Consider the following 24,980-nt stretch of genomic DNA (forward strand, 5'->3'; position numbering starts at 1 on the left):
TGCTATCTCCATAGCAGCCATCTGCCACGGAGGCTGTTGGGCTTGTGACCTGCTCTGTATTACAGCCGCTCTGTACGGCAGCCTCGGTCTGTTTAAAACGCTCTCTTCAATCATACGTTCAACACAAAACCTGGAGTCTCTGCAAAGGAGATTGTTCGGCGTCGATAACACTCCCCGTTCACTGTGGTGCTAAGCTCACTAATAGTTTGAAGGGTTTGACACAATAGTGCACTACAGTGGGGGTGTTGATATTATGGAAATGAGTCCTGTAGGCTGTGTTAGAGGATTGAAGTGCAGTGGAGGATTATGTCAGCTGCACTCTGCAGTGGAGAGAAGCTTCAGAAACATGCTTTCCTGATGAAAAATCCCAAAAAAAGAGCTCAATGTTCGATGAAATCAGCTTTAAGGAAAGGTGTTGTTGGAACCTGTAGATCACACACAACCCTGTTTCTGTGTGATCTACAGTCGCCCTTTGTTTTGGTGCTGGTTTTGAAATTTTTGGTTTTGAGAAAAAGTTTTCTCTGGAAGTAACCGCCTCAAATCCATGTTGTGAAATACTGTGAAACCGGGCTGTGTTGATGCTGGGAGCTGCTGGAGTGAAAGAAACAGCTGCACAAAGATTAATACCACTTTTCTATGTGTCCAGAAAATGTACGGCTTCAGCCAGCAGCCTGTTAACTGACCACAGCCTCACTTTGTCCACAAAATAAAAGACCATCTGACAACAAGCACCTTTTAAAACTCACTAATGACCTCATTATATCGTATCTTTTAATCTGTACAAAAGTTGAACTGTAAAAACAATTCACACTTGGGTTTATGGGGCTCATCAGATACACTATGTTCTGATCGGCTTAGTGACTTTCTGCAGTCTCTGCTAGGTTCAAGAACCCTCCATAAAATCAGCCATCTTTTGTGAAAATCAAGCAAACGAGATATACTGTTTTCGAAATGCTGAGGAGACGAGTTTGATGTTTTGATGTCTTTTCGCTAGTCTAAGCCAACAGATTAAAAGAGCGCTCAGTCATCTTGTCTAACTCTCTGCAAGTATGCAAAAAAAGTACGTCATTATTATTATTATTATTATTATATTGCTTAAAGGTCACATATAAAGTGCTAGTTTGGTTTGCTGCCTGGGTTTGTGATGCCTTCAATTAGCCACGGTTTAAGCACAGCGAGGGAACAGTCGGAGCCTCTCGAGGTGTTTCATTACAGTTGGTGGATGTAGGTTAAGGCGAAGAGCGGTTTGACCCCGCGACCCCACGATCCCGCGACCCCGACATAAGCTGACAGGTTGGCAGTCCCCACTGAGCACGTGCGTCACCCCCCGCCCTCCCATCGGCACTGTCCTGGTTCAATATTTAACAACCAGCAGCTGCCCTGATCAAAGATCAAGGACTATGTGCTGTCTGCCATATTTATCTGAGAATCATCTAATAAATCCAGTCCAAAGCCCGCCAGTATAAACAAAGATATTATTTGTGTGTTTATAAATGCATGGAAACCTTTGATTCAGTATTTACTTACAAAAGGCATTCTTGCATCTAATTGGGATGTGTTGCCCTTTTAAATCTCAGGTGTCTTTAGTTTCCCACATTAAAAATGATTATTATCACTATTATTACAGCGACATATTATTATCAATCAACAAGTGAAATTGCAGCAAGCTTGAGACCTGATTTAATCAGCTGATGCTTCATAAAGGACCAAAAATAATGTCTTGTTTTTCAGATACACACAAAACCTGTAAAATAATCTATTCCAGAGCAGGCTCATCTGTTGACCTTTTGACCTTCACAGATAACAAACATTGTCTATCTGCTTTCATCTGAATCCCTCATAACATGTGTCTTTAAGAATCTACTTATTGACCATCTGCATCCTCAAAATACACAATTATTGGTTTGTGTTGAAGTCTTGAGAACACTCTTATTAAACTTCTCTGTCTCCCTGAACAACTCCACACTTTTGCCCTTTAATTAATTTCAAAAGCTTTTGTTCGCTGCCTTCTCATTGTTCTCCTGTAACTCAGGACAACATGTTCATATTTCAGAACTCTTGTGATGGTGTCTTGCACAAACAATGCTGTATTGAAATGCCTTTAATTCCTCCAGCTTTGTGAGAAAAGGTCTCATGCTTGTAACACGGCATGTCAGACCTGAGGGGGGAAAACAGTTTCTGAAAAACAAAACTTTAAAGTCTCCCTCCACTAAAAAAAAAGTGTCCCTTCTCTTGGGTGTTATACAATCGCTGTGCTTCTGTGCTGTAATTCTGACCCAAAGCTGTTTAAGACGAGCGTGATTTATGACATCACAACTAGCTTTGAAGCCCATATTAGTCCAACATGCACCTGACCAAGGTGTGATGTGGAAACTCGAAGCCTCCGTCGCTGATATGCTGATAATGACGTGCTGCCTTTGGTCCAGTCAAAAAACTCTTGAAATTAAAACTATTTTTTCAATCATGAAAAATTAATGAACTGATGTTAAATAATTTTTTGGGCTTATCAATCGAACTTTTCTTGGGGAGGGACGAGGGAAACTTTCGACACAGTTTTGTGTCCTTACTAATCTGACGTTAAAGCGACCAGTCGAGTGGCAGCTACCATGAGGCCGTTAGAGTGGGCTTTTATGTTTTCTGATTTAATAAAGGTAATGTAGCTTTTAGTCTTTTCCTGTGATCATGAGATCCATTGCCTAATTTGAGCCACTAAACAAATGAATGTCACACTGAGCTCTTATGTAACATATGACTGATCTCACATCAGATAATGTAATCATCTACCTGGGCGACTGGGTTCAAGAGTCAGGAGGACAAATGCTGCGTCTTGACTCGGATGTAGCTTCCAGCAGTAACTGTCGAGCATGAAATCCTCAATCAAAATAGTCATTCATTGCTCTCATACATTACAAGAAGCCGTAAGAGATATTGGAAACCCATCTGTCACGGCCACTGCAGCATTGACAGGCCCGTCATTATGTACTCTGCCATCTTCCCAGTGCACACCGTCCGTGCTGGGATTATATGGGATGCTTACGGCTTGTGCCGTCTTCCCTATAACGAAAATCAGGAAATCTGTCCTGTTAACACAACAGCGCGTGTCGTCATCGTTTACATCGCGGAGCGACGTTACTAATGTACCGGCTGCTCAGTGGAAATCAAGTGGTTTTATTTTGAGTGTGATAGTGAATGATGTTTGTCATCGCCAGCACAGAAACCAAAGCTTTCAGCCAAACAATCGTCTTCACAGAGAGCTGGATCAAAATAGCAGCAGGCGGCATTGTGTAATGTGTTCTTCTGTTTTGCACAGCGCAACAACAGAGCTCTCAAATCAATACACCTCCCTCACATGCTGCTGACAGAGCGCACGGGGTGGTTGGTCTTATTTCCACTTCATAGTTCGCCACATGTGCCTGTGAGAAGTGGTTTCAGTGAGAGCTGCAGCGACTGAACTGGGAGATGAATGCTTCTCTTTCTGTGAGAGGCTGACGGTCCCTCTGATCACACACCGGACAGTAACACACGTAATTAAAGGGCCTCCACCCAAATGTGATTAATTGCCCAGATCACAAGGCTGGCAACGGAGCCCTCTTTGTGATGGCACTATTATTACTGTGACCCAGTGCTTTACTCTCAATCAATAATTATTGTTACACTGAACTGTTCATTTAAATCCATCTGACTTCCATTTTTGAAAGAAAACGTAAGATGTTAGGAAAAACCTAACATTTATTTGAATCTATATTATTCATTATGGCTCTGAATAAATAAAATATCATTAACATACAGAATAATGTCAGTGATTGATTCTTAATTTACATAGATTTGTTATAAAACCATAGAAATGAATCATGTTCTAAGGATGTTTATTTACCTTGTGATATAGTTATACCTATACATACTGTTCCTTTAATAAAAATCATCTAATTACACTAAAAGTTCATCAAGGCCAAAAGATGTATGCCTGCCCTATATGTACATAACCAAATACACAGTACATTTACATGGTTATATGCACGTACCTGAGCATAACTCAATAATGCAGGTTCTTCTACTCGGAATCCAGGGTTTGATCCACCAACGAAAATAGAGCCTACATGTTAAAATGCAATAATGCAGTATTGATTGAAACCGGCCGGTGGATGGCAGTGATATGAAGCGCTGTTTGCCTGTGAGACATATTTATGTCCTGCAAAACCAAAAGCATCTCTGGAGCCTGTGTCCTATAATTTAACAAAATATCTATACCAGAGTTTCCACACGTACAGGCAGGTTAGCGGCCTCCAAAGCTGTCCGAGGTAAAGTAGATACACATTGATTTAAGGCATACAGATGGCCTAAAACAAAACAAAAAAAGAACGCATAGTTAAGGGGAAACAGTGTTCATTAGAAGAACAGAGATCTCCTCTTTTCTCAGTCCTAAAAGCAAAGATGTTAATTATCTGCAGTTCAGCATCCACTCTGCAAATTTGAGTTTAAAGAAGAAGACCTGTGTTATCCGACCGGCGGCCCTGTGAAACACTCCTTCAGGGGTCAGTTTTGATGCGAGAGGGGGTGTGGTGATGGGATGAGGCCCGATCTGTCTGCTGTCGCTTAGGTCGGAGGGAGAGTGGCCGCATCTGTTGCCGCCTGCTCGGGGTCCCCGCCGCTTTGTCTGTGCGCATCCCTCTCGTCCTCCTCGTTCTCCGTGAGCGCAGCGACAGGATCTCCGGTGCTTGACGGGATGTAGTGGTTCACCCGGGGTTGAGACCCTCGACCCAAAGTGCCCGATCTCTGCGCGCTTGTGTGACCGTGGGAAGATGCGTAGAGTCCGTCCTCCTGCTGCGAGTGCGCAATTTCTGCTCCAGCGCCGCGCGGGGAGACGGCCACTCTCTCGGCTCTGTCATCCCACTGAAACGCCTGATTGTGCGGGGTTGTGTCCTGCCTGGTCTGGTTGAGAGATAGCAGTCGTGTCTGTGTAGTGTTCCACTCTGAGGCATTGTTGCCTGTGGAAATATTAGTTGAGATGTTTACGGTGGGGGTGACTTCTTCTGGCACCCCTGGCTTCCCAGAAGAAGAGGATGCGCTGGTTGGTTTCCAGATCAGGCTGTAGTAAATTGCCAGGATAATGGCTGCTAAGGACACGGACAACACATATGCAAAAACAGTGGCTAATCTCACCCACTTCTTATTAGTCTTAGCAGCCATCTTCGCCTTTTTGTCCCCCGTATAAGTAGCAGGTTTGCCCCTCTCCATATTGGGCATGAAGTCCCGCTCTCTCATGTTGCCCCTATTTTTTCCTCGATGCTCCACCACCCCCTCCGTCTTGAAGGCTTTTTGTTATCCACAGTCCAAGAGAAGAGGAAGCAGAGGGCTGAGGAGAAAGATGCAGGACCACCTTGAACCGTCCGCCCCGCAGGAAGATTTCACAGCTCAATTGATTTCTTATAATTCATTTGATCTCAGAAGCGCTGCGCCTCATATTCGGTACCCAGTGCAGCATTGCGTTTCATAATGGACATCAAGCATCCACAGGCTGATCGCACGTTTCAGCATCCGACAGCGGCGGGACAAATGTCTGCCCTTTACGAAATTTCCAGGGAACAGCTGGCTGTAGGCCCACGGCGAATCCACAGGAGAAGATTTGATGTCATTTATCAAAACGATTAAGTGAGATCATACGGTACACAACTGTCTGCCTCATCCAGCAGATGAAGTGGCTGGCTTCGCTAAAAATACAGGAGAGGGGGCGGGCGGTGGCTCTTAAAGAAGCAGCAGCTGTGCAGAAGCCCGAGAAGAAGAAAAAAACCATAATTTCGGAGGCTCCGTTCCTTCACATCAGAGCGATGGTGCCGCACACGGAGGAGAGCAGGATGTTGCGGGGACGACCACGTCTCCAAGACGCTGTAAAGTCTTTATAGTACACCGCGCGCACCCAAGTGGACATGGTGATGTGTGCACCTCTCTATCAGAGGTGATTACATTTATTGAATTGACATTTATTAGTTATGTAATACTTATCCAAAAGAGCCAACAGCATGTTTACCACATTTATGGTTCATTTTGGATCAGTTTCGACCTTATATCTGTTAGCTGGTCCATTTCACGTCGTTTCAGCACAATGGACAGCGACTTGTCATTGCGCATGCCCTCTAGAGTAGCTGTCAGGTGGAACAGGTGAAGCACTGAGTCCAAATGTCAACATAACTCACGGCCAATGAAAACAACACAAATATGTGTATTTTTATAGATGCGTAAACTTTAGTTTGTCATCCATTATTTGACTCACATCAGCTACATTTGATCTGTTGGTGTTTACATAATTGTCAACCATCTATTAACACTGGGTCATTGTGTCATTGTGTCATGTGGGCAAGTTTGCAATAACATGGCCTGTTGTCACAGTCATATAAGTGTACATCCAGCATCACATTGGTGTTTACATGCTGCCATTTCTGAGACAAACAGACCTCTCACAAACATTCCCAGTTGATTGTTTTCATTCCATATTTTATGAAGTGGGAATTGGGAGGAAGCAACCAGCTGTGAAGTATTTGTTCAGGTCATGCTGGTCTTGTTGATTTTCCATTAAAATGTTTTTCACATGAAACATCAGCATCGTGCGTAAACAGAGCCTGTGGTGGTTCTCCATATGTCAGCTCTCCGGTGCCGGACTGGCTGACTGTTTGCATTAGATATTGCACAGTCTGAAGGTTTATTTGAATGATATCCAAATGACTGGGGATCTTTTGTTGAATCAGCCGTCGGTGTCCTGCCTCAAGTAATAAATGACAGGCGGTTGTGGCATAATTTGGTCAAATAATGGTTTGATTAGAAAGTGAATCTGCTCTTACAGCACATTAAACAGAATGAGCAGCTGCACTCAGACCAGACATGTATTTACATGATGCAAAAGACACAACCAAATGAACAAAATGAATATTTAGTGCAGGATTTGTTGCTTCCCTCATCTCTAGTTTAGGTGGCCAATGTTTTATCATGCAGCCATAAATAAAAACCAATATGCTGATTTCAAATGACAACTCAGAATTACCGTGTGAAAAGCAAATGTTAAAAATCCCTTATAAAAGGGTCACTTCCCTCAAGCTACAAGGAAAACATTTTCTCACGTCACTGGTGTTGGGTTATAGCCTAACTCCTCCAGACTATTGCTGACAGTTTCAGTTTTCATTCATGCAGTATAAACTCAGGTCTGGTAGCTGTCTGGCCATAAAGACACTTTCAAATTGGTTTGACCAGGTTTCAAAACAGTGTCTCACGTTTTATATAGACTATTTCTTCAGTAGAAAGTCATTCCAATTAAAACTGTTAATGAAGGCACCGGTGTATTATTATTATTACTATTATTGAATTAATACCCCTTTTTATTCTGTACACGCCACTAACAAAAATTATTTGACCTCCATTCTCTTGTTGTGGCATCAGAAATATTGCAGACTAATATTAAACAAAAAGTTATTATATGAAATAAAAAAATGTAGTGTGTCTAATCCAGAGTTCTGAATCTGAAGGCACTTTGACAGCCGGATATTCACCTTCACTCATATTACATGTTTTTTTCCCTGTCCAACCTAATTTGCAATGCATATTTCCTGGGGTGCGTCCTGAGCGCAGTCAGATCAGCTGAACTTCAGTTTGCTGCATCTTTTGGATACAGATGGACGGATAAGCTCGTTAATAATTATGACCATGGTGGATATCCACATATTTCAGTTATAGTATTACACTGGAACAAAAGCCTCCCTAGAAGGACAAAATGAATAAGAAAAGATTCTTTCTGGAGCCTCCAGTGGTCAAAGACTATCTGGTCAAAGGAGAAAGATTCACCAGGTGGTCGGAGGTGAGTGACTACTTCGAAAAAAGTTAGAGTTGGTCATTATTAAACATGAGACAAAGTGAAATATCGCTATATATCAGCATCGCTATATATTTTTTGTTCAACTTGAGTCGCTTATCTCCCAATTAATAACCTGAAACATCTGTAGTTTGAATAGAGATACTTGATCGTGATCAACATATCACCACCAAGCAGCTCTGTTTCACAGGTTTCAACTCAATACATGTCCAAACAATGTCGAGTCAATTCCCTTGTCTCCATCAAGGACTCAACCAAGACTGGTCCCGTCACCATGAAGATGGATCCGAAGGGTTTTTATGTCTACTGGATTAACCAAAGCAAGGTAATCAATATCAGGAGTCTGAAAAAAAAGAAACAAAAAGTCCCAGGTGAGGAGCAGCGTTCACTCCTTTTCATCGAGACTCACACCTGACAGGTTTAAACAGATGTCAAACTGAGGTAGTCGTGTCTCAGATCCACATCCACCGTGTGAGTAATGTGCGTGTGATTAAGATCTGGGATCTGTAGGATAGCCACCAGCTTCATTGACCACCTTCCGGTCACAGCAGCTGGTGGAGATGATTGGTTGGTGCCGATGTGGGCTCCCCATCCCGGTGCACCGGGCAGCCGGACTGTGATGCGTATTTAGTACTCCATCTCTTTCTCTCTCCAGGGTTTCACCCCATCAGGAAACCAGTGAAACGGACATCAAATCTGTGCCTTATATGTGAAATCAATCATGCTGGCACACTGCGTTCATGCACATTTTAAATGGGAAAAAGAATCACCGCAGTTTCCTGCATGAAGACAATGCAGTCAAATATTCTTCAAACAAACAAAGTCAATCCCATCGTTTTTGCACTTTGCCAAAAGATGACTTGTATTTCAATCCATATTTGGACTGGTGCCTACATGATGATTTCAGTATTGGTGATGAATCTCTGCCTCTTGTTTCTAGGAGACAACATTCCTGGATGTTGCTACTATCAGAGACACCAGAACAGGAAAATATGCAAAACTTCCCAAAGTGAGTAAAGTAGTACAATTTAATCTTGTAACTTTGATTAAATAAAGTCAAACAGATGTGTTTCTTGTACAAGAATGTCTGCAGGCATGCAAATACAGTGTCAAGCCCTTAGTCTGCCAATTGACGAAAGACATATTTGCATTGCAAAAATGGAAGTGGACACATGAACCAAGCCCGTCTACAGAAACACAGAAAACATAAACACAGCGCACCACAGAGTGAGTCACGATCTGAGATTTCTGTCAGGGAGCTTGTGTGTATTTGTTTGTTGGTTTGAGTCGGAAGCTGACAGTTGTAGTTGCAGTCCTTCTCCTCGCCGGCCTCCACAGACAGTTGCAGTATGCAGCCATTGTCATCCCTCACAGAGGGGATGTCTGAAATGTGTTTCCCTGAGGGAGAGCTGAGAGCACTGCGTCATCCCAGTTGGGGTGCTGTTGGAAGCACATCTTCCTCTTCAGCCCCTGAGGAGCGTTTGGGAAAGTTGCTCCAGTGCTGACATCAGCCTTGTGTTTCTGAAAGTAGTAAAGAAGTGATAGACTGTAAAGCAGCATGCAGGAAGGTAGTACCTCTGACATTACTCCTGTTTGTGTTGCAGCTACTGTGAGAACATCTTAGTGTGTGTGGGAGAAAGTGCACGAGGTTCAGTGTGCATATGTTTGCATGTCCCAGTCAGTATATTTGCCTGTTAAAAGAAGCTTCCAGGTGTCCAATCTGTGCAAAAAATAACAGAAAAGAAACTTGAATAAGTCGTAGTTAGAAGTCATGTTACGTTTGAACATTTCATTTGTTCCTTTGTTTTTCACAGCACCCAAAAGTTCGCAACGTGTTCAACCTGGATTTCCCAGACAGCAACCATCTTGCCAAAACCCTGACCATCGTCTCAGGTCCCGACATGGTGAATCTGACTTATCATAACTTCTTTGCCTCCAAGGAGAAAGTGACACAGGTAATGAACCGGTGGACACACTGACTCTGTGTGTTGTAACTTGAACTGTCCACAGTTTTTCCTCTCTGTCACTGATCCCCTCTGATCGTCCAATCACAGCCGCCGGCCATTAGCCATTATACTAAGAGCCTTTGCTTCTCCTCCAATCTCTCCCTTTTAGTCGTTATTAGACTTTATGACTTCATCATCTGGATTTAATCAACTGTAATGAAATCCTAATTGTGCTTTGCTCAAATGCAACATGCAGTGCTCTCTTTTCCTTATGCCAACACCCTCTAGTGGCGAGTTTGTGTGGCTATAAAAGCTTTTACAATGGCTCACGTCATTAGCTCATGCTGACCTTGAATGTAATCCAATATCCCTCTTTATTTTTGTAATTAAATGCACATCAGAACTGGGCAAATGACATTCTTGCAATTGCCTACAATTCTGCAAGAAACAACGCATGCAGACAAGTCTTCCTGGAGAAAATGTAAGTGAACGTGATGAGTGCATGCAACAGAATTAAATCTCATCATGCACTGTAAAACACCGTGTTGTATTATTACATGCAAGTCCAATAGTAGTATTCTGTGCATTCAACCTCAGATACATCCGGATTTCTCTTCAGACCAACAAGGACGGCAAGATCCCAGTGAAGAAGTAGGTTACAGAACAACCACGCAGCCGTTCGTTTGTACTGCGGTTGTTTCATTCTCAGAGTTTCACTGTGTTTTCTCAGCATTTACAAGATGTTCCCTGCGGATAAGAAGAGGGTGGAAAGTGCCTTGGCATCAACACATCTCCCTAAAGGAAAGGTCAGACACTAAACCTTCTGTCTCCTGGAAGTGTATTTGAAATCTTGACTTTCTCTTCACCGCCTCTTTGAATGCCCTGGTGGTTTTTATGGTCTTTGACTGTTACCTTTGTGACTAAAAAGGGTTTCCAGACTTCCCCCACAAATGTTTTGCCATAATCTGACACTACAGTAACACACAGATCACCATTTTGTTGTGCTTTTAATTTTTGCAGAAGTAAATCAGTTGCCTTACATAGTTGTTTTTTCTGACATGGATTCACATTTCAGTATGACTCCATGAAGCCTGATGTGTTCACTGAGACGGCCTTCAGGACCTTCCTGACTCATCTCTGCCCTCGGCCTGAGATCTACGAGATCTTCACCTCTTAGTGAGTGTGCTCCTCTGATTCCTCCGATATTTAATAATATTGTTCTTAGAATTTCTTTTACCTCATATTTCTACTTCCTCAAACTTTCAGCCAAAGTGAAATGAACTTAACTTGTCGTTATCATTCTCATGTTGCTCTGTGTTGAACCATTTCGCCTGAAATCAAATTGCACCTTTTCCTAAAGTGTCAGATTTTCTACCCAATAGTTCAGAAACAAAACAGTTTTTCTTTCCATTCGGATTTAGAAGTACAAAGCCAGAGATGTCGGGTGTAAACTAGACTTCGCCAGCTTCGTGATTAGCTGCATGGCATGAGCTCAGGTTGTGTGCCGTGATGAACATTAACTGCCTGGCTGATGTGATTGTCACGCCTCCCTGTGGCTCCAGCTCCACCAAACCCACCATGACGAAGGAGAATTTCACCAAGTTCCTCAACGAGAAGCAGAGAGACTCCCGGCTCAACGAGGAGCTGTTCCCTCGCCTGCGTCAAGACCAGATCAAGGCTCTGATTGACAAGTATGAACCGGCCTCCTCCAATTCCAACAGAGGTGAGATCCATTAACGATGTGTTTGCTGCGGAGGACAGTCGGCCTTGATGAGGCTTTTTTTATTTGACTACATCCTTCAATGTGTCTCTGTTGTTCATCCGCAGGTCTGATCTCTCCAGAAGGTCTTCTGTTCTTCTTGATGGGTCCAGAGACAACAGTTGTCGTGCAGGACAGGCTGGCCAAGAATCAGGACATGTCCCAGCCCATACCGCACTACTTCATCAAGTCGTCACACAACACGTACCTCACAGGTCACATGCATCACTTTGATATTGTAACAGCGAGGTGCTGCTAAACAACTATATCAGGCATTTTGATGTGGTTGTGGTTCTCTCTCTCCCTCCCCGTGTAGCTGGTCAGTTCTCTGGCGTGTCCTCTCCGGAGATGTACCGTCAGTGTTTGCTGTCCGGCTGCCGCTGTCTGGAGCTGGACTGCTGGAAGGGTAAACCTCCGGATGAAGAGCCCATCATCACTCACGGCTTCACTATGACCACCGAGATCCTTTTCAAGGTGGTTAAACATGCAGCACTTCAGTCTTCTCCAGTTTTAGTCCTCACGACAACATTTAACATGATCACATTGTTGTTTCGTTTCACTTACGTTAATTACGTTGAACAGGAATCTGCAAATTTAGCTTTTCTCTAATTTCCTGTCCACTCACTTTACATTGTTTCAACACAACATCTTCTCTTATCCACTTGCCAAGAAGCTGTTCACAACGACCAGAGTGCCAAAATGTAACGTGGTTATCCTGAAAACCAGTATGAGTATATTATCTTCCCATTTATTCATGCTGCAGCGTGTAAAGTACAAAGTAACACACGAACACATAGAGGCAGGCAGGCGGGCGCCTTCGTCATCCTCTCACACTCCACACTTCCATTTAAGGGCAGCCGGCGCTCGGCGGTCCCGGCGGCCCGGACACAACACCTCAGATCGGTTTAGTGTCAGCCTGGAGGTGTGATGGGTTTGAAGCTGACGTCACGGCCTCTGCACAGAAGCAATAGCTCTGCAGTTTGTCATGTTGTCTCTGTTCAGAGAACAATCATGATCGGCCCAGGCTCTTGTTCTCAAGCTTTTGTTAACATTTTAACAATTTTATTGTGTTTGTAGTCTTTGCCATTTGTTGCATCATCTTATTTGTGTTTTCTATTTCTCTACTGCCAGCTGTATCTCTTCACTCTAAATCTCAGTCAAATAAATGTCCGGTTAACTGCATAAAAAATAAAAATGCTTGTCTTTTTGTGACATGTGACAGGATGTGATCGAGGCCATTGCGGAGAGCGCCTTCAAGGTCTCCCAGTACCCCGTTGTCCTCTCGTTTGAGAACCACGTTGACTCGTAAGCGCTACGCTTTTACATCAACTCAAGCCGTGCGACGCTATTCACACAATGTAATAATGCTCTAATGCCTTTATCCCAATGATTTGACAGAAACAGTGGATAGTAACAGGTGTTCCTCTGGTTTGTTCCAGGGTGAAACAGCAGGAAAAGATGGCCAACTACTGCAAAACCCTATTTGGCGATGCCCTGCAATCAGAGCCGCTGGACAAATACCCCGTGAGTGCACTGAATAATAGTTCCTTCACGTTTACATATGTGGGATTTGTTAACCAGAGCACTTTTTCTGATAATTGTTTTAATACACTCAGCTGAGTTTTACAGTCTGATTACAGTAGCATGAAGGCAAAACAAAGTTCAGGTTCAAGATTTCTTATCTGTCAGACAAAGACCTTCGAACCCATTCAACTGATTCATAACAGCTCTCTGTGAGCGGGAACACGTGTGTTTGTATTTCAGACGGAGCGTGTCGTTATCTACCTCAGATAATATCAGGCACATAACCAGGATTTTTACAAATGATGAGGTCATGAGACAACGTTTCCCACTTCCTGAATAAATATTTTTAATAGCCTCTAAAAAGTCTGTAATTTTTTAACCTTTTTTCCCCAGATCATTTCAAAATGTTTCCGTGTTTGAAATGCGAATCATCTCATACGTTGTAGTAGCAACTATTCGATGATTCACCATTAAACTTGGTTCATGGTCTCCAGATACTTTCATTTGTTGGACATTTTGTTTTGAATAGAAGTCCTTAGGTTTCCTTGTATTTTGCATCTTATTCAAAGTCCTTGGAGAATGAAGTCAAATGACTGTCGTGATCATCTGACTTTTCTTCCAGCGCCATCAGGTCAAAATTTGACTTTTTCATCAACGTTTTTTTTTTTGTGTGCAAAGTCTCCCAAAACGAATGACATTTGCACAATCCTGCAGATGTCCAGTACCTCTACTACCCGTGTTTAGTTCTCCTCAGCGGTTGTTTAAAATGCTAAGCAGCTAAACTACGTCGAGAGTCATATGAAACAAGTCAGTTGGAAGTTTCTTCTTGTGTTACGTTTAGCTGAAGCCCGGTCAGCAGATCCCCAGCCCGTCTGAGCTCATGGGTAAGATCCTCATCAAGAACAAGAAGGGCAGCCACGACAAGCCAGCCCAGACGAAGAAAACCAGCACAGCCGCCACTGAGCAGCCCACGGCCACGGCCGCCGCCACCCAGGACCCAAACACCCAGGAGGAAACCAACCCGGCACCGAGCACCCAAGAGAACCAAGGTGAACACGACCGATCCCAAAGCAAATCAGCTTATGTTCTAAAATCAGGCACATTTAGTTATTTCACATCGTGTTCACATGTTTAACCAGAGGGAGACGCAGCTGTGGAGGACAACGAGGAGCAAGAAGAGACAGAGGAACAGGACGAGGAGAAAATGAAAACATCAGATGAGGTCAAATTGATGACAGTTTTGTTGTTTTTACATCACGTGTTTCCCGCCAAAGGAGTCAATTAACTTCCTGTCCCCCCGCCGCCGCCCCCCCCCTTACAGGGCACAGCTGGACAGGAAGTAACAGCGTATGAGGCGATGTCATCCATCGTGAACTACATCCAGCCCAACAAGTTCGTGTCTTTTGACAACGCCAGAAGTATGTGTGTGCACCGTGACTTTAACCTAAACGCACATAAAGTAGATTTGATTATCTGTAGTAGTTCTGGCAAACACATCAAAGTCAGAGGCAGTTATGCAATCCGTCCTCCCGTTCTCTTCTTCCTTCACAGAGAAAAACAAAAGTTACGTCATCTCATCTTTTGTGGAGACCAGAGGGGAGGCAATGATTGCCAAGACTGCTATTGAATTTGTCGAGTATCCTTCTAAGAGTGCGAACAAAAAAAAAATAGAAAATTTGACAAAGTGCAAATACTGTGTTTAAGTATTGAGAGTTGGATCAAATAATTTACGGTCAAAATATCTTATTTAATGCTGTCAGGAGAACATTGAAACAAATAGAAATACAGATATAAATTCATGCTTCCTAAAGCATCTGTTTTAGATACAATAAGAGGCAGATGAGCAGGATTTACCCCAAAGGAACAAGGATGGACTCATCCAACTACAGTCCGCAACCCTTCTGGAATGTCGGCTGCCAGATGGTGGCGCTCAACTACCAGACGATGGGTAAAGATAAATATATATATCACTCAAAAATAGCATATATTTCTTGCATTGACAGCTCTTGTTTAATTGAAATATTGTTCAAATATGATGTCTTTTTCTGCATTTGAAAGTGAGCTTCTGTTTCTCACCACAGCGGGGCAGTGTTGCACCTCTTTGTGCTCTGCAGGCCTCGACCGTGCTCTGCATCACCAAACGCTCACTGCTCCTCTTGAAGCTGAAGAGAGGTGGCATGAATGGGTTGTTTGTGTCTATTTTCAGATTTCCCCATGCAGCTGAACATGGCTCTGTTTGAGTTCAACGGCAAAACGGGATACCTGCTCAAGCATGACGTTATGCGTCGCAGTGACAAGAAGTTTGACCCTTTCTGTGACCGGATTGACACCGTTGTGGCCAGCACACTGACCATAAAGGCAGGTTCACAGCCTTGTTGTTAGAGTGTCTTTCTCACTTTGTGTTTCGGCATGGCGACCCTATTATCTGCGCAAACTAAATTCACAAAAACAACCCATTTAAAATGACTTTAAAGCTTCAGGTAAAATATGCTTTGCAGGGAAACTGATGAACAATCAGTGCAATATGTGCATTGCTGTCAGCTGTTTTTGCTCTTCTAAATTGAGCAATACATTTGCATCAATAGCCTCAGGTAGTTTGTCTGTGTTGGTCTTGTTGTCTGGATGCAGAGTCCGTAACAATACGAGCTTCCTGCTGCGAGTGAAACATGGTTCCTGGGATTCAGCAGACTCTGCACAAGCAAAAACCCCGAGCTCTATTTATATCCACCGTTTCATCAACATGGACAGCACACATCAATACTGTTCCCCAGTTCATATATCACCAAATCTCATCCACTTGTTTCACTAGATCTATTCAGGACAGTTTCTGTCTGAGAAAAACGTGAAAATAGGGGTTGAGGTGGAGGTGATCGGGCTGCCAGGAGACCCCAAGAAGAAATATCGCACCAAGTGGACCACCACACCCAACGCCATCAACCCAGTGTGGAACGAGGAACCTTTTGTTTTTGAGAAGGTGCAGATTCAACTCAACGCGCTCACATACGCACAAATATGTGTTTCTGTGAATTCAGCCGTGATATGTGTTATTGCTATCATGGTTAGATCCTCCTCCCAGAAATGGCCTCTCTCAGACTTGTCGTCCATGAAGAGAACGGGAAATTCTTGGGACACAGAATCATCCCTGTTGATGCCGTCCAATCAGGTCAGTGAAGCTCAGAAAATAAAAACCCCAAAACACGTGAACACGTACTTCATCTAATCTACATAATTTAAAACAGTGAGTCATTCAAGGCCTCAGAAGGTTTGTTTTAGCCAGCGTCTGGATCAGAGGAGCTGCTGCCTTGTTTTTAATTTACCGAGTTATTTTTTATGCCCTGCAGGCTTTCATCACATCTGCCTGCGCAATGAGAGCAACATGCCTCTCACTCTGCCTGCTCTCTTTGTGTACATCGAGGTCAAGGACTACATCCCCGCTGCCTTCGCAGGTGCTTAGCTTTTTATTTGGTGCTTTTGCAAAATAAGAAACCCCACTGCGACTGAATCCGTGTTGCCAGAGTGACAGTCAGGGACGAGATAGTGCGGGTTGGATATGTGGAGCTCGGGAGCATTTAGTTTTTCTATTTGATTAAAATGTGAGTTGCTGCTGCCTTGTACACTCATGTATTTGATTCTTCCTCAGATTTCACAGATGCCTTATTTAATCCAACAAAAGGCACAGAGAAGACATCAAAGACCACCAAAGAGGTATACATTAAAAAAAAAAAACAGCAGCTGATGTTCCCAGAGTTTCTGTTAAACCTTGACAGCACAAATTTACTTCCTGGAAGATAACAGCTTGATTGTCATGTTCCTGTCTTCTGTTTTTTTTTTTTAATCCCTGCAGTCATCCGCTGACTACATTTCTCCCTATGAGTTGCCTCTTGCGGTACAAACCCCCACTGACAAAGCTAAGGAAGCTGAAGCCTCTGCTGGAGGTAATGATGTTTGAGCTGGAGACACAGTTCAGCGTATATTTTGTAAAGGACCTGCGTATGACTCTTGCATTCGGTCTCAGTGCTGAGTTTAGAAGCTGTATTTGTTCACCTAACTTTCTGCCTCAGAAAATGCCACATCTGAAGGTACGCCGCCCACTGATGCCACCGACCAGGCGACCCCGTCTCCACCGGAAGCTGGTGCAGAGGAAGCTAAAGAAGAGGCAGCTGAAGATGCAGGAAACGCAACTTCTGAGACAGAAGCAGCCCCAGGACCAGAGTCAGAGCTAGCTCCAGAAGCCAAAGAAGAATCAAGCCCGGACTCTGGTACCAACCCTGAGCCCGCCTCAGACAATAAAGAGGACACCGAGGCCGCCGGTGCTGCTGAGGAGCCTGCAGCTCAAGAAGCTCCTGCTGAAGAAACTCCTGTCGAAGAGCCCGCTGCTGCTGCAGAAACTCCTGCTGCTGAAACTCCTGCTGCAGAAACTCCTGCTGCAGAAACTCCTGCTGCAGAAACTCCTGCTGCTGAAACTCCTGCTGCAGAAACTCCTGCTGCTGTTCCCGTAGCTGTGCTCTGTCCACCAAGTGCATCGGCCGAATCTGCAGAATCAGGTGACTTGTCGCAGCCGCCAACATACAGCAAAGGTAACACTGAGGTGCTTCATGTGCTGCACTCATCACGGTTTCCCTTCTGTCAACACGCTGCATGTTAAAGGTCTCTGACAAAGGAAATACGAAACAGTTTTATGGTATTTGTTTTGTTGAATAGATTCATTGTAGGTGCCTGTCCAGTGCAGGCGAGTAAGAAAATCCTTCCGCCCTTTGTGTTTCTGCTGCAGAGCCTTCCACTGTGACCACTGAAGAACTGACACAACACAAGAACTATCTGAAGGTCATCAAGCGTCAAGAGAAAGAGATGAAAGAGGCAGAAAAGAAGTATCAGAAAAAAGGAGAGGATCTGATTCAGAAATACTCGGACTCCTTCAAGGCCATCAAGAAGAAGAGTTCAGTGAAGAAGAAGGAGTAGGGGATTCATTTTTCATGCATACTCAGTTTCCAGCTGAAATATTGAAGGATGTTTGATAAAAAAAAAGAGGATTTTGATAGTGTTGTTGTTCAGTTTCCTTTAAAGTGCAAACTGACTTGTACCGCATATTAATGTTAACCTGCTAATGGAGTTGTTGTTGTTTTGGTCCGTGATTATATTTAGAAGCGTGACAAATATTTCTGCTGCTAATGAGTTTTTCTAGCTGAAGCAGAATATTAGAAGACGAAGAGAGAAAATAAATGAGTCCAGGCTGCAGAGACTGGAAGTGCAAACGAGCACTGCTGTATAGTATCTCCAGAAACCACATGGCTGAGCACTAATCTCTGTACTTGGAAAAGGTGGCTGCGAGTCTATCCAGCTCTATTTTCCTTGCACATGTCCTACTTGATTCTATCATGTTGTGTTTCCACCAGGGGAGGTGGCACGACCTCTGACCCCGCTGTGAATATGGAGCGGGTGCAGGAGCAGAAGGAAAAAATGCAGACGGAGCTGCAAGCGCTGTGGACGGAGCAGAGCGATCAGATGAAGAGGAAGAAAGAGCAGTGTGCAACAGAGGTGAGCGAAATAGCTTCTATTTAAAATCAAAAAAGACATCAGTCACATTCTGTACTCAAACATGCACTAATCAATATTGTTATAATAAGTGTTTATTAAATGTTAAAGCCACGTAAAGATACTTGAGCATCAAACTTCATTCCTTCACTCACTCAGGATCGACTTCAGGACAGAAAGTTATATATCAAGTCTTGTTTTGGTTTTATTTTTGCCAAGAATTTTAGCCATTGTTGTGTTTACTGTTTCATTCGTTGAAATACGGCGCCTCTTCTTCCTCTGGTGTTGGACTGAGCGCAGGATGCTACAGTGACTCACTACCGCTCGTTGAGGCGCGGGGTGGTATTACAAGCATGAAACATCTGCAACACAATGCACACAAGTCTTTGACATAATATCAAAACTGTTATTTCTTCACATTCTGTGGATAATGTGAGTTTTTTTTTTATGTTTTAAACTATTTCCTTATTGTGCCTGTAAATACCAACTGGTGGCAATGCTTCATTTTTAAAATTTATTTCCAGCCTATAACTTTTTTACGTTCTAATAGTTATTTTGTTTTGTTAATTTGTATTAAAATTTACATACAAAACACATTATTATTTAAAAAAATGTGTGCTTTTCTATTAAACAACTCAACAGCATAAAGCTGTTAAAATTTGCTCAGCCACAACCAGCAATGTATTTATTGCTTTTTTTGGATGACTGAATATCCAATATTCAATAGTATTTGTACTTTTACCTGAAGGTGATAACTGAGCTGTCTGTCAGACATTTTTCATCCTGATCTGCATTAAAACTATTTCTACTTGTTAAATTAACTTAGTATTTGGACCTGTTAACTTCCTGCTATCAATATTTTTCTCAAATGCATGAACACTGAAGCTTTACATTACATCCATGTATGGAGTTAAAAAAATAAATAATTTTAATTGGTACCTGAAAGACAAAATCTGCCCAGTTTTCCAGTCGTCCGCGTGCTCCTCGTCAGCCACCTTTATTATATCTAATGACTCACCCTGAGAGTAGGATTCATTTCCATGGGTCAGGATGCATTCGCCATTCTCATGCAGCACCTGATTTGACCTCCCATTGCTGCGTGTCAGGGATCTCGGGGGAGCAGCCAGCGCTGCAGAGCTTTATTGAGTCTACATCAAACTGAGGTGCTGTTAGCATAAGTTTTGAAAAGGTTAGTCAGGTAATCTTTTAATGGTCAACACCTCCATAGACAGAGTGTACATTGTACTGTAGAACTGCTGTCGGGTGAGGTGACAGTTAGCAGGTCGTAGGCCGAGTTGCTCTGATCAGGTTTAAACCGATAGGTCCAACTGAAGGGTCGAACTTTAGGACATTGTTATTTAGAGATACTCGAGTCTCAAATCGACGCTTCATCTTGACTGTGATTGTGCCATTTTTCTTCTTCTGTTGTGACAGAGACTAGCCAAACTGATGGAGATGGCCATAGAGAGACACACCAGCGAGCTGAAGACCCTGGAGAGGTGTGAGCACACATGCAACACATTTGGGACATGATGCACGTACGGGAGCGCAGAAGGCTCTGCTGACTGTCCAATCTGTGCCGTGTGACTTTGGTGTGACACTGTCTGCGTGTGGCAATTGTGGTGAAACGTTTGACATTTTACAGACAATACCTCAAATAATGACGGAGACTCAAAACCTTTATTTGTGATTATAATTCTTTCTGGTGTCTCGCTGTCCTGACTAAAAAAAAAAAATACATGAACACACCCACACACACACACACACACACACACAACTGTACACTCATCTAAAAAAAAACTATACAGGGAACAAAAATGTGCAACTAAAGCAAAACGTGCAACCAGAAATGTGCAAGTAGATAACTAAAATACTGCAATAAGTACCTAAACCTGTGTCAGCAATAAATACAATAAAATAAATGAATAACCCAAACTGTCAGAAGAGCTGATATTCCTGAGAGTATTGTTAAGGATAGAGAAAGATGAATTACCTCAGCCTGCAGGTCTTTCAATGTCCTTGACTGGCTTATGGTGTTATATATATATGTGTGTGTGTGCGTGTGTGTGTGTGTGTGTGTGTGTGTGTGTGTGTGTGTGTGTGTGTGTGTGTGTGTGTGTGTGTGTGTGTGTGTGTGTGTGTGTGTGTGTGTGTGTGTGTGTGTGTGTGTGTGCGTTATCCCAAGTCCCCAGCTGGCAGATGGTTATCTCGGGACAGCCATTATCCAACAGGTGTTTAAACAGCAGTAGGGAAGCGAAGGCAGCCCTGATCATCTACCTGTCCACACAGACACTATAACATCACATTTAAGCCTTCTTTCAACTGTAAAGATAAAGTCACATCAGACACACACAGCACTGCTACTCTGGATTGAAAGAAAAAAGGGTTGTTTGTTGAGTCACTTTTCATTTTAAGGTTTTGAATCCTTACTTTCTGTCTTTGCCTTGTTTTGCAGTGAAAATAAGAAGAAAACGCTCCCGAAAGGTTCATCTGGAGAGAAATCAAAGTGAGTCGCAGCCCTCAGTTTTGTTTCTCCTGAGTATCTTTGTCCTCACTGAGGGCTTATTGTCTGCAGTGAAAGGAAACACGTGAAGATAAGTGTTGAGAAGCAGCTTAGCTTCACGTGGCACTGCACATCGAGCCTGGACTGATTTGATGAAATTTTCAACAGTACGTACAAGTGGTCGGATTGAAAATAATTGTCTTCTTCTAGGCTGAAAAAGGGAATGAGCACCGAGGTGTTGGATGACACGAGTCAGTCCAATGGTGCAGTAAGTACAGAACCCGTCTCTTTTAAACTCAGAGTTTCTTTAGAGCATGTGTCCAAAGCAAAAGGAATAGTTTGACATTTTAGGGAATCTGTTGCCGAGAGCTGGATTAGTAGATTCATACCACTATTAATATGAAACTACAGACAGGAAATGGTGAGCTTACTTTAGCCTTAAGACTACAGCTAACCGACTGCACATCTACTGGAAGAGCCGAGTTCAACCTGATGTGTCGTCAAACCCAAATCATATTGTGATCTGATAAGAGATCAAATATTTCCCAAAATCTTGAACTATTACTTAAAAGGGCAAAATACATTCACGTTGTGTCCTCGTGTATCTAACACAGTACCACTACCAGCTCACACCGGTCGGTTCAACACATATTTTATTTAACAGTGTAACTATGGTTACAAAGTGTCTGAAGATTTGAAAAAGACGTAGAAAAAAAAAATACCACCTTCGGCACGTTACAGCACTTTTCTTCTATAGATTTGCACGCATGTTCACATGCAGTACACACACACACACACACACACACACACACACACACACACACACACACACACACACACACACACACACACACACACACACACACACACACACACACACACTGTTAAACTGCAAGTGCACACACACACGTGAACACATACCCCCCCCCCCCCCCACAGGAGGACCACGTACAAATACTACAGACACCCACACACACGGCCTTTTTACCCAATGAGTAAAGTGCAGCAGGCCCTGACCATAGGCCAGGCTCGTCCATTACTCAGAGGCTGTTTCCAGGAAGCGGGCTAATCCTTGTGTGGTCAATGACTCACTGCGCTCTGCTCCTGTTCCTCGGTCAGCTCATGAAGATTCAGACCTGGTGTGTGTAGGTTAAAGACCCTCGGCTGATCTCCCATCAACTCGGTCCGGATGCAGAAGTCCACATTAGGGTCGCGTTGCAGCTCATGTTGATCTACTTAATCAGCTCTATGCCCATTAATTACTGCTACTACTTATAACACAATCACTTGTTTAATCAGCACAGCCTCAGTATTGAATGCCCGAGTGCTATAAGGCCGGTGTAATCTAACTGGACGAGTCCAACCTGTGACTTAACTGTATTGATCCTCTCTCTCAGGTTGCATCCCACGGGTACATATAGACTCGCACAGACACTCACAGGGAGGAAGACGAGCAGATGAAGTGCTTATAGACACGTAAACAGTGCTTATCACTCCCTTGACACACAAACATGGCTCACAAAGACTCAAACCCACAAATCAATAGTGTTTTTCAGTGGCGACATGTTTTGTCCTTTATTGTTATTGTCACAGTCTTCAGATTCCAATCCACAGCAGGCGGCTCTGATGAAGAAGCAGGCTGCTACGCTGGAAGAAATCAAGCCCTTGACCAATCAGGTACACACACTGACACCGGGATACACTGTTTTGTCCTATTTACGATTCCACTGAATCTGAAGATTTGTGAAGACTTGGAAAATTAGATTGATGACAGATTTATGAAACAACAACATCCACCTCTACAAACTCCGATGCTTCCTCGACGATCAGAAAGTACCCACTGAGCTTAGCGCTAAATTCCTGTTCCTGGTTCCTAAGTCGCTCACACAAATCCTTTTGTCACCTGGGAAGATCTTGCACTGTAAAGACTTTTTACATGAATTCCCTGGTGACTTAAATTTGATTTAATCATGAAATAAGATTTAATCCCAACATTTAATGCTGAGACTCGTATTTTGTCCATTTTCTTGCCATTGTCCTTCTTGTCCAAGCACATGGGCTGTGAATTTTACTACATGCAAGCATCAACAATAGAGACCATGGCAGCAACAACTTGTTCTTCAAATACACTGTCAGCCGTGGCCATCTGTCCTTTCAGTGAGTGGACGCCATCCTTCAGCATGACACATCCAGTTTCAGCGATTGTGAAAGTAAAGCTCGAGCTTTCACTACTGTAAATGATGTCAGAGCGCTTTCTATGACAATGGTCTTCTTTGACAGTTGATGTGGAGCATTGGGGTGTGAGATGGTTTAGACATTGACGTGTGAGTGCCAGATGGATGGTGTGGTTTTCTGTTTCACCAATAGTATTAGCTTACAAACACAGTTTTTGATATTGTGAGAAGCGGTGGGAGGAATTCAAATGAGGCCTCAAAAACAAAGGGACAGATGAGGATAACTGAATGCGAGCTAATAGAGCTGTGTTTAATATTATTGACTTAGTAATGAGCTGCTCTCCGTCATTCAGCTAAATTGCTAACTTGTCAAAAAACTAACGTGTGCTTCAGTTATCCTAAAAATATCTCCTACTCCCTCCTATTTAAAATCAATCATGCCACTGGGTTCAAGCCAGTTTTCGAGCTTGAGGTTAGCAGTGATCTTGTGCCAACACAGAAATCCATTTTCTAAAGATTATGAGAAGCACCTGCTGAAAAGAGAAGAAGCTATAAAAATGTCAAGCCGTCCTTTGGATAATCCTCTCACTAACCTTTGGCCCCTGTGTCGGCAGCTCAATCAGGAGGCCCTGAAGGAGCATGACCAGAAACTGAGGTCGCTGCCATCAGAAGTGAGGGAGGCGGTTAATGTCTGTGTGGGGGCGCACTTCCCCGAATGTGTCGAGGAGGCTGGAGATAAGAAGGTGGGAGGAGTGGGCTTCTATGGAGATGTCTTCCTGGGTTAGATGTGTCTTGTCCTGCCCTCACTTTGTCCACTCTTGTATCTGCTTTTAGCCTGTTACATAACCTGCAGTCTGAGCATATCAATGAAATAGTAAAATATTTTTTAATGAGCAAAGCTGGCAGTGAAGTTTCAATTTAGACGTGCTATTCACAGAGAGTTTTCTTTAGGGATTCTCAGGCCGATAATGATGTTTTTATGAATATCCTGTTGTCCAAAGATAGATGATTTGAAGGTGATTTTCACTTTCTATTTGACTCTTTATTTCTGTTTCTTTTCACCAATGAAAAACACCTTAAATTAGGTTACAAAGTGGAAAATATCTGCCACTTGAAGACCCTTCACCAAAAGCCTTTGTTTGGTTCTCTCAGTCTTCCTTTCTGTTCTCTTAATAAGTCCAAAATGGGAATAAATATAGCAAGAAAAATGTAGTGGCAAAAATGGGTTATCGGGAGTCTGCAGGCTGAATGAGACAAAGACTCCATTTGTCACACTTCAGTTCAACTTGATTTTGCATGTGTGATGCTCGGTGAAGCCACAGCAAGCCATTCACTCGGACTCTGTGATGTAACCCCAATGAAAGTTTTGCAGAATAAAAAGTCAATTTACTCTGTAAGAAGGATGAAGACATTATGAAGCCATGACACGCACACTTACAGAACATGCAGCACCAAATGAAAACTACATCTGCATCTTTTAATCAGGCCCATCCTATATTAGAAATGTAAGATGTTCCCTTTATTGTAAGAATTGTTATCTTCTCCTGTGATTAATTGCTATTAATAAACCTACATGTGCACACGCTACATGTGTATTTTTCCCTTTATTGTATCTGATACTACTCTACCAGAGTCTGCTTTTGATAAAATGCTGGATATGATGTTCACAAGGAACAGGGCGACCTGT

General features: G+C 43.1%; 2 protein-coding genes across 2 annotated transcripts; one reads left to right on the forward strand and one right to left on the reverse strand.

Moving 5' to 3' along the window:
* Positions 1-3,711: 3,711 nt before the first annotated feature.
* Positions 3,712-5,876, reverse strand: LOC138636325 (uncharacterized). Its single transcript, XM_069724282.1, has one exon. It carries the CDS (start codon positions 5,260-5,262, stop codon positions 4,594-4,596), a length of 669 nt encoding a protein of 222 aa, XP_069580383.1. The 5' UTR covers positions 5,263-5,876; the 3' UTR covers positions 3,712-4,593.
* Positions 5,877-7,756: 1,880 nt separating this feature from the next.
* plcb2 (phospholipase C, beta 2) lies at positions 7,757-24,872 on the forward strand. The gene is made up of 32 exons (XM_069724277.1): positions 7,757-7,840; positions 8,103-8,180; positions 8,796-8,864; positions 9,670-9,810; positions 10,203-10,282; positions 10,399-10,452; positions 10,532-10,607; positions 10,877-10,977; positions 11,364-11,524; positions 11,629-11,775; positions 11,877-12,034; positions 12,783-12,865; positions 13,000-13,084; positions 13,926-14,133; positions 14,224-14,306; positions 14,406-14,502; positions 14,636-14,720; positions 14,908-15,032; positions 15,291-15,442; positions 15,894-16,058; positions 16,148-16,247; positions 16,426-16,530; positions 16,725-16,789; positions 16,929-17,019; positions 17,146-17,628; positions 17,856-18,039; positions 18,478-18,619; positions 20,051-20,115; positions 21,072-21,122; positions 21,330-21,387; positions 22,713-22,796; positions 23,908-24,872. Exons 1-32 carry the CDS (start codon positions 7,757-7,759, stop codon positions 24,076-24,078), a joined length of 3,831 nt encoding a protein of 1,276 aa, XP_069580378.1. The 3' UTR covers positions 24,079-24,872.
* The last annotated feature ends 108 nt before the right edge of the window (positions 24,873-24,980 follow it).

The sequence above is a fragment of the Brachyistius frenatus genome, unplaced genomic scaffold (genome assembly GCF_029030835.1).
Source record: "Brachyistius frenatus isolate BFR_SWC_R1_liver_20210118 unplaced genomic scaffold, ASM2903083v1 Contig_368, whole genome shotgun sequence".
In the NCBI taxonomy this organism is placed as follows: Eukaryota; Metazoa; Chordata; class Actinopteri; family Embiotocidae; genus Brachyistius; species Brachyistius frenatus.

Excerpts from the sequence above, each read along its gene's own strand:
- plcb2 (XM_069724277.1), top strand. The coding sequence starts at position 7,757 with ATGAATAAGAAAAGATTCTTTCTGGAGCCTCCAGTGGTCAAAGACTAT. Across the intron at positions 10,608-10,876 it reads CACATCTCCCTAAAGGAAAG|TATGACTCCATGAAGCCTGA; the intron begins GTCAGACACTAA and ends TTCACATTTCAG. Across the intron at positions 16,531-16,724 it reads CATCCCCGCTGCCTTCGCAG|ATTTCACAGATGCCTTATTT; the intron begins GTGCTTAGCTTT and ends ATTCTTCCTCAG.
- LOC138636325 (XM_069724282.1), bottom strand. The coding sequence starts at position 5,262 with ATGAGAGAGCGGGACTTCATGCCCAATATGGAGAGGGGCAAACCTGCT.